Here is a 12,590-nt window from a genome sequence, read left to right as displayed (position 1 = left end):
TCATTCTGTATTTGCGCATTTAGGGATCTGTGAACTTTTTACACCAAAGTCCCTTTTTACCTCAGCAGTCCCCAGGGTACGACCATTCATACATTGTATATATCCTACCCTTTCCTTAACTTGTAGGGTTAGGATCATCAAAGTGCTTGCCCACTGACACTTCGTTAGGCCTATCACTGCCACATCCTCAGTAGGAGTATCACAAAAAGCTCTCCTGGAAGCATTTGAAAAATTCCAGCCCATTTTATCATTTCAGATTTAGGATTTCCCAATTAATACTGGGGGAGTTGAAATCCCCTCCTATTGTAAGCCTTTCTCGTGTTTCTTGTGTCATCTCTTACACTTCTCTGATGTAACTACATATTTGCTCCCCTTTCTTCTGCAATGAGGCCTGTAGCATAGCCCCCTTCTTTTATTCTTAAACTCTATATGGCTTTATTTCAAGAGTTTCTAACAAATCTTGCATCATAACTCCTTGCTTAGTAATGCTATGTACCCTATGTACATTCCCCCCACCACCAGCCCTGTTGAACTTGGAAGTTTTGGTGGGGTCCCTGAAAACACTTCGTATTCTCTTTGGCTAACATTGGCTTGAGTGTGGAGTATGAAAATGGCAGCAGCATAATTAAATTGACAGTGTCCATTGATTAGTCCCACTGCTCAATAGGCTCCCTATGGTTTCAGGCCATGCATTCGAGTCCTTTATCATGGTCCATCCTTCAGAAATTGCACTTGATATGAGTGCGTATGTGCACCTTGGCCTTCGTTTGAGGTTTGTGACAGCATGGAGCCTGAAGCATTAACTGTTCCTCAGATTAATTTACACCCCACTGCCTCTTTCTCCCATGTAGAATGTAGCAGGAATCTACTTAAATTCATTTTGCTTTTCCTTGTAATTTTTCTTACATTACCCTCTTTTGGGATGTTTCACATATGCAAATATCCACTGGCTCCAAGGTCGATTGTTTCTTCCTCTCCATAGATGCTGCCTGACCTGCAGAGTTCCTCTAGCATTTTGTGTGTGTTGTTCGAGATTAAAACTAATTTACTCTGTAATCAAGCCAAGCCGCTAGATGACTTCACTGTTAGGATCTTGTACTTTACAGTAGCCTGTAAATGCGTTCTGAAAGGCAACATGGGCACACTTGCACATCGAAATGGCTGTCAGATCGCATACTTAATTGTCCCTGCAATGGCTGTTCAAGAGCTGGATAGTAACCTCCTACCCCAAGTTATTGAGATATTTATTGTGATTGGCATGTCCAGCTGAGGAGCATTCAGGTGGCCGGAGGAAGGGTGGAGATAAGGACAGAGGCTGGGAGGTGACTGCTGGATGCAATAAAGGGTTACAGATTATGGAATCTAATAAGAATAGAAGATGATGAGTGTAAGAGAGGGATACTGGACAGATGGGGATGAAGGTGATTTAAATGTTAAATGATGGGGGAGGGAAAAACATTTGGGTATTGTGGGCTGGGTTTGGAAAGAAGAGGGTGAGTGGGAAGATGCATGGACCAGAAGGAGAGAGAAGGAACAGAGCCCCTACTCATCCCAGATTCCAGCATCTGCAATCTCTTGGGTACACAATTTTTTGTTCTACTGTTAATTTCTATAATTTGCAAGCACCTTATGTTGGTCTTGAAAGGGGGGCCATTTCATGTTGTATTATGTCTTATCAGTCATGATGTAAACTTAGGAAACAATATTGCTTGATGTAGTGCAAACTATTATAAAACTAACATATGTCTTGAATAAATTCTGGATTAAAATTTCAGATTTTCAGGTACTGGGTATTGACATGCATGTAAGAAAATTTACATTTATTTTCTGTGTGGTTTCTAAGTTAATTCACTTAACAGTATTTAAGTGTCTGACACTGTATTGACTTTTGTCTATTTCAGAGTTCTTTTGAGAAGGCTTTTTCACTATGGCCAATTTCAAAACTATTTGAGTGGCAAGGATTCCTTCACGAGTGGTGGTTTCGATGGAAGTTGGATCGTTTTGTATGTAACCATGTCAGCTTTCAAAAGCAGATATATTAAGCACTACACTTCTGAAAATATTGTCTTAACTACTCGCTTGTAGTAACTTGTCAGTATCTTTGTATATCGATAACAGGAACAAGTTATTTTTCTTTTAAATAAACCATTCTATTCCTTTATGATATATGATTATTATGAGCATGACTGGGGTAACAGAGGTGACTCACTGTCATCTCAAAGCAAGTTAGGGATTTTTTTTTAACATTATCTATGCTGGATGATGTCTTCAAAAGAAATAGTGATTTTCTACGTGGTGAAGATCATGGGTTTTGGAGGATTTACTAAAGAAGCCCTTGCAAGTTGCTGCAGTGCACCTTGACAAGATAGTATTTCACACATGATTTGTACCATTGGTAGAGGTTATGAATTAATACAGTGGATAACAACTTGCCAGGCAAGCTACTTTGGCTTGTAAAGCTGCATTTATCCAGCTCCATCACACTGTAACTATGAAAAAAGGAACATCAATAAATCCGAGGGTTATGTAGTGTCCCTAATTACCCCCGTAGATGTGCTATATGTGTCTTGTGCTGTGTGTGACTGTTGGTACTGTGTTTTACACCTTGGCCCTGGAGGAATGTTGTTTTGTTTGGATGTATTCATGAGTATTCAAGTATGGCTGAATGACAATTGACCTTGAACTAAATGTGAGGAAGTCATAATGGGATAACACTGAGGGAGTTAAGCTTGAAACAGACTAGTTTCCATACAAAATCTGCATTTAAACCAATTTGCTATTTTCCACAAGAACAGCCGCTTTGGCTCCCAAAGTCTGTGCTAATCATGATGTCAATCCATTTCCTGCTTATTCTTTGTTTGTCTAAGTGCCTCTTCAATGTAGCTTTCATATAATGTTGCACTCTTTAGACATTCTTTAACTCATTGTGTTGTGGAAATATAACTGTTTTCACTTATTTTATGGTCTTTTGTTTCTTTGTAGGCAGTTGTACATGGTATGTTCTTTGCTTTTCTTTATGGTGTATTAAAGAAGGGTCATCTGCTTTCTGAAGGCAAAGGAGAGATATTGTTTGCGCCCAGAATTTCGTCCTTCTTACTTTTTACATCAGTGGTGGTGTTTTTGGTGAGTCTAATCTATCAATAAATTATCCAAGGCTGTTTATTCAGTTATGGAAAAGAAGTATTTTCATGTAATTATTGAGGTTGCACTTTGTGTAAAAACAGTGGAAAAATTATTGTAGAATACCCTTGAAGTAGGAAGGACATTCTGAAATTTGAAGTTGACTTTATAAATTACTCTGTCATTGAATCTTTGAAATGGAAACAAGTGAAATTCATTTTCTGAATCGATGCTTATTGCCACAATGAAGAACATTAAAACAGAACCCATAGTTAAAATAACTGAATATCACTGTGTATATATTTTACAGAAATCATACATTTTTCTGTGCAATAGAAACAAATGAGGTAATCTTGTTATTCACAGACCTACTCAATATGGTGTGCCAGCTGTAAAAGTAAAGCCGAGTGCAATGAGTATCATCCTTACTTCTCTGTATTGCAGGTAATTTCCTTGTTTTGCAGGATTAAATTGGGCAGCATTTTTATAAACATTATTTCGTACTGAATGCTTTCATATGTTATTTTTCAGATCCTGTCCTTCATTCTTATTAGGAACATTCCTGGTTATGTTCGTTCTGTATACAGTTCCTTTTTTGCATGGTTTGGCAAGATTTCCTTGGAAGTAAGTAAGACCATAAATTGACTGTTTTTGAGAGCTGAATTATGTGAATTCAAGTTGATATTGCATTAAATGTGTTAAAAATTACACAGAGAGCAGGAGAGTGGGATTAAAAATAAAAGTCAGCCATGATTGAATTGTGAGCAGACTCGATGGGCTGAATGTTCTTAAATAATTGAGAGATGGTAGGAGAAATGAGAAGAATTGGATGGGAAGACACTAAGTTTTGAGCAGAGTCAAAAAAAGAACCTGATTAACATGAAATGTGAGGAGTAAGAAAACCGGCATTAAGACGAGATGAGATTAGAAATGGCAAGGGTTGGGGGTGTTTGTGATCATTCAAATTGTAATGGAGATGGTTAGAAATTTCCATTAAATTATGGATGTGGTTCAAGACACCATTAGCTGTTATGCATTCTTTATAAGTTTTTGAAAGCTATCAAAACTTCAAAAATTTAAAGATTTTCTGTGGAACTACTTGTTAATGGGGAGGGTTGCTAAGTAAGAGTTATGAAAATCACAATGTTCTAAATTTGAAGTAGGAAAGAAAATTTAGCAATCCTTTTGAATGTTTATTGAATCAATGTAAGCCGATCATACGTACTTTACAGTCAGAGCTAAAGTACCTTCCCTCCCCTCCCCTTTTCATCCCAGAAATGGAGATATATCTGTTGGACTATGTCTTCAAGCTGTGCAGGTAACAGTTATACTATTCATGATCAAATTACTTTTGAGAGGTGAAATTGTCTAATTTTCTTTATATTCACTGCCATTTGAAGGTCACTCATAAAAGAAATTGTACAAGTTAGGACTTAACTGCAGCACTGCCATATCAACAAACTTTACCATCCCACTCCATTGTAATTGTTCTGACAAAATTGAATACACAGTTCTAAATTTGTGGGCAGGTTGTTATTGGTAATTTCCCAGCTCTGTTTACTGAACCTGAACCAGAGCCAGACCTGGAACATGCACAGTAAGCCCATCCATGTGAATGCACTGGCAGAGATTTTTTTTTAATACTTTTCTTAAGGGCTTTCTGTGACTCTCCATGAAATGACTTTGGATAGCATTGACACATCTGAAAGGCCAAGCTTTGTAGTTGGTTTGCCAGTCAGTGACAGAGTGCATAAACGTGCCACTGTAGCAAATTCTAGTCTCTTCTTATTTGCATGCAGTCCAGTTAGTTTTTTGATCATTGTTGCAGTTAAGGAGGTTGATACATTCACTTCAACCTGTAGATTCAGCAGAGCAAAAGGAAGAATGTTCGTTTTGTATAATAATATTGAACTAGTGTATTCTATCAACATGATATTGCATTTCACATTGATTCCCTTTCTTTTCTAGCTCTTCATATGCCAATATCACATCTGGCTTGCAGCAGATACCAGAGGAATCCTTGTTCTCATTCCTGGCAGCCCAGTGCTCAATATTATTGTCAGCACTTTCATCTTTGTTCTAGTTGCTCATGAAATTTCTCAGATCACAAATGATCTTGTACAAATAACCATTCCCAAAGATAACTACGTTGCACTGAAAAGACTGTTGTGTGTAGGTATTTTTTTATTTGGGATTCTTGCATTGTCGTCTTTTGAACAAGTGAACAAATAATTGAAGTAATAACTACTTTTGATCTTCATATTTAATGAAGTGACCTCAGTTTATGGAGAAAAGAACATAATTAAGTGCAACACTGTGAAATTCAACACAGCATCAAGTCTGGAAAAAGTAGTTGCTGCATTTGTACATAGTGTCTAAAATATTTGGCTAAATTATGATTATTTGAAAGTGACTTTTATAACAATGGCATGACTGACTACTGAAAATGTGGCATTTCTTGAAATGCTAATTCATGTGTTGAGTATTCCAAAGTTGGTAAAACAGCATTTACTTCTGTGATTTTTACTTGGTGTCTGCATCAGGTTGTCAATATTTTCACCTTTTAAAATGGCAATTATTCCAGTTTTATGAAGGAAATATTTTAGTCATCTGCTTAAATCTGATTGTAAAATACCTACATATAATATTCTACACAATTCAGTACACCCGTATTTATTAAATATATATTAACACTCTGATGTTGAACACTTGAAATGTGTTGGAAGGTGGAAACAAAGTGAAGTCAGTGTGTTATTCATTATAAGTGCAACGGTGGAGAGGTTAAACATGAATAGAGCTTCATGTTCCGGGGCCTTGTGGTTTTACGACTAAATCTGTATTGTGTTGTTGTTAAATCATGATGGGCTAAGAATTATACCTATTGGTTTATAGCTTTTAACCTTGTGGAATGAAAGATAGTTGTCTTGTTGGAATTTGGTATGAAATGACTGAAACAGTGGTTTAATTAAGGACACTTGTTTAGTGATAAAGGGTATTAAGCAACAATTTGTAAATTAAGATAGTGTGATTGAATTGTCAAATGTTAGTTTGTGATCTCTTCAACTTGTATGATTAATTATATTTTGAGATTGTTGAGAAATATAAAGACCCATGCCAACAATGTGTTAAAATTTGGTTTTTAGATAAAATTTTAAACAAGATAAATGCATTTGCTAAGTTTAGATTTTAGCGGGGATAAGAAAGGAGGGGGTAGAAAGGAAAATGCTGAAAACAGATATGAGTCTTTTGTGATGACCTGGGTGCCATAAGCCATTATTACCAGTGTTTTTCAAATCATGGTGAAGTTCTTTCAAAAAATATATATTTTTAACCTGGCTTGATTCAAGCCCACATTTACAGATCCTGCGGTATACTGTTTACTTTTAAAACTGTCTTCTACACATTGACGCTTTTGAATCTCATCATTTCACTATAGATAATTCTTTATATGTTAGAGGGACAGCACGTTGCAGGCCCTTCCAGCGTAATGGGCCCGTGCCACCTAGTTACACCCATGTGACTAATTAAGCTACTCACCTGTGCATGTTGGAACATGGGAGGAAACTGGAGCCCCTGGAGGAAACTCTTGCGGTCATGGGGAGAACATACAAATACCTTACAGGTAGCGACGGGAATTGGACACTGTAAAGTGATGCTCTAACCGCACTGCTACCATGTCAACCCTAAATCTGACTGGAAACCTTACATTAAACAAGGCGTGCTAAAACTCAATTAGTCTTAAAGTTTGACTTTAACAATTAGTTTTAACGGATTTGGTATTTATAACCTTACAAGGCTTTACTGGTTCTATTTTGATCTGTTTTTGTTTAAGGATAATTGAAAATGGGTAAGATAAGAATCTTGAAATTTTGTAAATTCGAATTCATTGGAATTAAAAGTTAAAGTTTTAATTTTTTTTGTTCGGTGAAATCTCAGGTCCCCTCCCTGCAGTTACTAAGTGAGTAAAGCCGTAGCTGGTCCATCAGTAACAGCTGAGTATATAAGGCTGATTTAGGCTAAATGCTCCTACTTTGTCAAGAGCTAAAAAGTGTGCATGTGATAGTATTCTGTGTAAGTGCTCTCTATAGTTGAATACTTTCCTGTCATTAATATCAAATGATGCATGGTATTCTGGCTAGTAACTGCTTCAGCACTTAGAATTTTTTTTGAATAAGGTCAAACAGGTGTTGAATTGGGAAGGGGGTGTAGAAAAGTTACGCCAAATTTCTAGTCATATCTGTGCTTGGAATTGCCACAAATACTTCGCCTTTATTTATGTTAGTAAATTGCTATTTTTATTAATTGTTCTGAAAATCAAAAACATCAAATGAGTAAATTTTGCACTAAGACTCAGTTTATGACGTTTTCCTAACTGCATGTGCTTTCCAAAATACGTGGCTTGTGGTGATGTATTTTTTTTTATATGAAGTACTTGTTTTATTAAATTTAGTTTAAAATGATTTGGCTGAAGAAGTAACTGCAATGATTAGATTTTTGCTTGCTATTTATAGCAAGCAGTTACAGAAATCACTATAATATCAAAAGCCTGATACCAAATGAATCTCTTATGGTTTTAATTGCACTTGGGAGCACAGTTTCAGTATCCCCATTTACATTTGGAGTTACGTTTTGGAAATTGAACATATTTTGTAATACTAAGTATTTTTGAGATTTTGCACTGATTCCAATCTCAATGGGGTTATAAATGTTGAACTTTTTCTGAAATAACTTAAAGCTAATTATTTGTTTTCAAATAAAGCTTTGAGTTTTCAATTAAAAATCTTACATTCTTGACAGATTTCCAGGGTGGTAGGAAATGTAAAAAATTGTTAAATTATATTTTATAATTCTTTAATATGAATTGTTTATAGTTTTGACACTTTCTAAATTTGTTTGTGATTAAATATTTTTGCCTTTTTCAAATTGGATTAGTGCTATAGAGGTGAAATATCATTCAATGATATTTGCTCCCGATGCTTCTATAGAAGGAGAATTTTCATGCATTAATGACTGAAGACAGTTTTTTATATTTTATTATCTAATTTTGCAGAATACTTGATTGGTTTTATGAAGCATAAATTTATTTTTGATTTAAAGCATACATACTCTTCAAAGCATCTTTCATAGTATGTTTATCTTTTCTCATAAATGGACGGTACTGTATGGGGTTTTAGTAATTTGATTTGCTCCAAAAGTTTGAAGTACGGATCTTGCCCTAAAGGTGAAAACCTTAAAACCAATTTCTGTAAGGCCATTTGCTGGGGAGAATTGGAAAAAGCCTATATGGTGTATTGGTACTGAACAATGTAATCTGATCATTTAGATCAGGCTAGACCAGGGGTTTCCAACCTTCTTTATGCCATGGACCCCTACCATTAATCTAAGAGTCTCTGGACCCCAGGTTGGGAACCCCTGGGCTAGATCAAATCCCAGCCCAAACTCTTCTGGAAATCTGATAAACATAAAAACTATCTGCTGGTTTAATAAAGCAAAACATTTTTCCTTGGGCTTTTTTAAGCAGCTCTTGTTTTAAGAGATTTAATACCTGTGGAGTAGAGTTTTTTTTATTTACCTGAATTTCATTGGAGAGTGGGGGATCTTTATTTTGTTTAGGTAATTCATTGTTGCATCTCAGTTCTCTGTCAAGTGTAATCCTGAACATTTTTTTTCCAAGTGTCTGCATGCTCATGCAAATTTCTTAACTGGCATAATGTTGTATTCTGTTTTTGGATAGATTTATTATATATAAACTGCTAAAGTTGTGGACAATAAGTGTTTTGATTTCATGTACAATGCCAATAAAAAGAGCACTTCATTAAGGCAATTGTATTAACTTTTTTAGAAAAACAATAGTGTAGGTTTATGACCATGGTGACTATGCAGAAAAAGTGGTTTGCATAAATTAAGTTTACATTATGATTGAGTAGTGACTTTTAAGTTATTGTGTAGTAATATAAGTCATAAAATAGATTGTGAAGTTAATAAGCCAAGATACTGTTGTTCAGTGTTTCTAATTGCGGAAATTTTGAAAAATAGAGAATTGAGCGAGTTCAATATTGTAGTTGAGTTCAAATATTTTAAAATAAAACTACCATGATCCATCATGAATAAAGTAATCAGACTAATAGAAATCTGTACAGGCTATTTTTACCATAGAAAAATTAAAAGGGCTATCAGTGCTAAGCAGTTAAAATGAAAGCATTGCTATCTTCCAATGACTGTCTGGATTTAGACAACTGAGGTGGGATATGTGATTGCTTCCAGTGACTGGATTTACACAGACTGAGGTGAGATATGTGATTGCTGAGTACTGAGATGTGGGGCTCAGTGCCACATGCACTGATTCCATGTGGGGAAAGACTGCTTAGATCCTTCTCTTACTGGATATGAGAGAAGCTGTTACCTTCCCCTTATTCGTTTGGCCACACTGCACTCTCCAGTCCAGATATTTCTGCACGGTGACGTTCAATAGTGCATGGATTTTGTTACCAAAGAGATAGAATTCAGCAACTCTCATCATATCCAGCAGTTGGTGATGAGTGATCCTAGCAGCATCTGTCAACACATGGAGCAGGTGCAATGCTGTTCCTGACCCAGCCAACACCGGCCTGTCCATGGAAATATGGGTCGATTCTTTGTTGGATTTGCACCAAAGTTTACTACACAGTAGTGCAGCTTTCTGAAAGTAGTGCTGTAATGATCCCTTGTAGCACTAATTCCATTACAGATCTTACAAATTAGTGAAACTTTGGTATTTCACTAACTATTATCAAGTAATAATAAAGATCAAATTTAAGCCTGGAGCATGGCAAGGCTATACAGGATTCACAACATAGAACAGTACAGCACAGGAGCATTCCCTTTGGCGCATGATGTTATGCCAAAATAATTAAACTTGTGAAACCTAATTAAACTAAATCCTTTTACTTGCATGTGGTCTATATACCTCTATTTTCTGCATATTCATATGCCTAACTCACATCTCTAATGGATCTGCTTCCCCCACCACCCCTGGCAGTGCATTCCAGCCACTTTGTGGGGAAATAGTCAGCCCCACACCTTTGAGCTTCCCACATTTAACTTAAATGCATGCCCTCTAGTATGAGACATTTTAACACTGGGGAAAATGGATACTGGCTGACTGTCTATGCCCACAGAATTTTATAAATCTGAAACGTCACCCTTGGCCTCTGCCACTCCAGGTAACAACCCTATTTGCCCAGCGTATCTTTCTAGCACATGCCCTCTAAACTTGCCACCACCCTTGTAAACCTCTTCTGCATCTTCTCCACATGCTTCCTATAATGGATAACCAGAACTGAATGCAGTGCTTAAGATGTAATCTGACCAGGGTTTTATAAATTTACAACATGACTTTCTGACTCTTCAACTCAGTGCCTCAACTAATAACAGCAAGCATTCCATACACTGCCAGTACCATCCTGTTACTTTCAGGGAGCAATGAACTTGGATCCCAAGATTCTTCTGTACATCATTGCAAAAGTTTGGGCACCCCAGTCAAAATTTCTATTACTGTGAATAGTTAAGTGAGTAGAAGATGAACTGATTCCAAAAGTTAAAGATGAAACATTCTTTTCAACATTTAAGCAAGATTAGTGTATTATTTTTGTTTTGTACAATTTTAGAGTGAAAAAAAGGAAAGGAGCACCATGCAAAACTTTGGGCACCCCAAGAGATTTGAGCTCTCAGACAACTTTTACCAAGGTCTCAGACCTTAATTAGCTTGTTAGAGCTATGGCTTGTTCACTGTCATTGTTTGGAATGGCCAGGTGATGCAAATTTCAAAGCTTTATAAATACCCTGACTCCTCAAACCTTGTCCCAACAATCAGCAGCAATGGGCACCTCAATGCAGCTGCCTAGCACTCTGAAAATTGAAATAAATGATGCCCACAAAGCAGGATAAGGCTATAAGAAGATAGCAAAGCATTTTCAGGTAGCCATTTCCTCAGTTCATAGTGTAATTAAGAAATGGCAGTTAACAGGAACGGTTGAGGTCTGGAAGCCCAAGAAAACTTTCCAAGAGAACTGCTCATAGGATTGCTAGAAAGGCAAATCAAAACCCCCGTTTGACTGCAAAAGACCTTCAGGAAGATTTAGCAGACCTGCACAAATATGACTTTCATGGAAGAGTCATCAGAAGAAAACCTTTCCTGCATCCTCAACACAAAATTCAGCATCAGAAGTTTGCAAAGGAACATCTAAACAAGCCTGATGCATTTTGGAAACAAGTCCTGTGGACTGATGAAGTTAAAATAGAACTTCCTGGCCACAATGAGCAAAGGTATGTTTGGAGAAAAAAGGGTGCAGAATTTTATGAAAAGAATACCTCTCCAACTGTTAAGCACGGGGATGGATTGATCATGCTTTGGGCTTGTGTTGCAGCCAGTGGCATGGGGAACATTTCACTGGTAGAGGGAAGAATGAATTCAATTAAATACCAGCAAATTCTGGAAGCAAACATCACATCATCTATAAAAAAGCTGAAGATGAAAAGAGGATGGCTTCTACAACAGGATAATGATCCTAAACACACCTTGAATTCCACAATGGACTACCTCAAGAGGTGCAAGCTGAAGGTTTTGCCATGGCCCTCACAGTCCCCCGACCTAAACATTATTGAGAATCTGTGGATAGACCTCAAAAGAGCAGAGCATGCAAGATGTCCCAAGAATCTCTCAGAACTGAAAGCCTTTTGCAAGGAAGAATGGGTGAAAATCCCCCAAACAAGAATTGAAAGACTCTTAGCTGGCTACAGAAAGCATTTACAAGCTGTGATACTTGCCAAAGGGGGTGTTACTAAGTACATGCAGGGTGCCCAAACTTTTGCTTTGGGCCCTTTAACTTTTTTTTTATATTTTTAAACTGTAAAAGATGGAAATAAAAAAAATCTTGCTTAAAATATTAAAGAAATGTGTCATCTTTAACTTTATGCCTTTTGGAAATCAGGTCATCTTTTACTCGCTTAGCTATTCACAGTAACAGAAATTCTGACCGGGGTGCCTAAACTTTTGCATGCCACCGTATGCTTCCTTTTCATTCTGAATTAACACCACAACCTCTCTTGTCATCCAAGATTCCCTTAGTTTGAATGCATTTTTGTCTGCCTTTACTGGAACATAACCTCTCCTCTGCTGTGTACAGTTGGTCTGTGAGATGTGGATCTGCACAAAAGCAGATGTTCCCAATTAACTCTCCCTAGCTTCTGCCTAATATACTCATAAATTGCCCTCACCCAATTTAATAGGTCCAAGGTCCACACTTGACTTTACTCATAGTCATTAAAAACACAAGGAATTGTGATCGTTGTTTCCTATACTTTCTCCCAATACAAGGTCTAGTATGATCCCTCAAACTAGATATACAATCTATGTGCTATTCTGAGAAACTTTTGGATGCAGCTAATGAATTACACCCCATCTAACTCTCTTGCAATAAGATCACAGTCCA

The 12,590-nt window shown here is 36.8% G+C and overlaps 1 protein-coding gene across 1 annotated transcript in view; it reads left to right on the top strand.

The window, feature by feature from the left end:
• casd1 (CAS1 domain containing 1) overlaps nucleotides 1-10,614 on the top strand; it is a 113,639-nt gene extending 103,025 nt beyond the window's left edge. Inside the window, exons 14-18 of the mRNA XM_072253428.1 lie at nucleotides 1,902-2,003; nucleotides 2,983-3,123; nucleotides 3,487-3,564; nucleotides 3,652-3,744; nucleotides 5,089-10,614. Of these exons, the coding sequence (XP_072109529.1) occupies nucleotides 1,902-2,003; nucleotides 2,983-3,123; nucleotides 3,487-3,564; nucleotides 3,652-3,744; nucleotides 5,089-5,352 (678 nt within the window). The 3' untranslated portion in view covers nucleotides 5,353-10,614. The remainder of the gene's footprint in view (nucleotides 1-1,901; nucleotides 2,004-2,982; nucleotides 3,124-3,486; nucleotides 3,565-3,651; nucleotides 3,745-5,088) is intronic.
• The last annotated feature ends 1,976 nt before the right edge of the window (nucleotides 10,615-12,590 follow it).

The sequence above is a fragment of the Mobula birostris genome, chromosome 3, assembly GCF_030028105.1.
Source record: "Mobula birostris isolate sMobBir1 chromosome 3, sMobBir1.hap1, whole genome shotgun sequence".
NCBI lineage: Eukaryota > Metazoa > Chordata > Chondrichthyes > Myliobatiformes > Myliobatidae > Mobula > Mobula birostris.
This window is presented reverse-complemented; position numbering and strand designations above follow the sequence as displayed.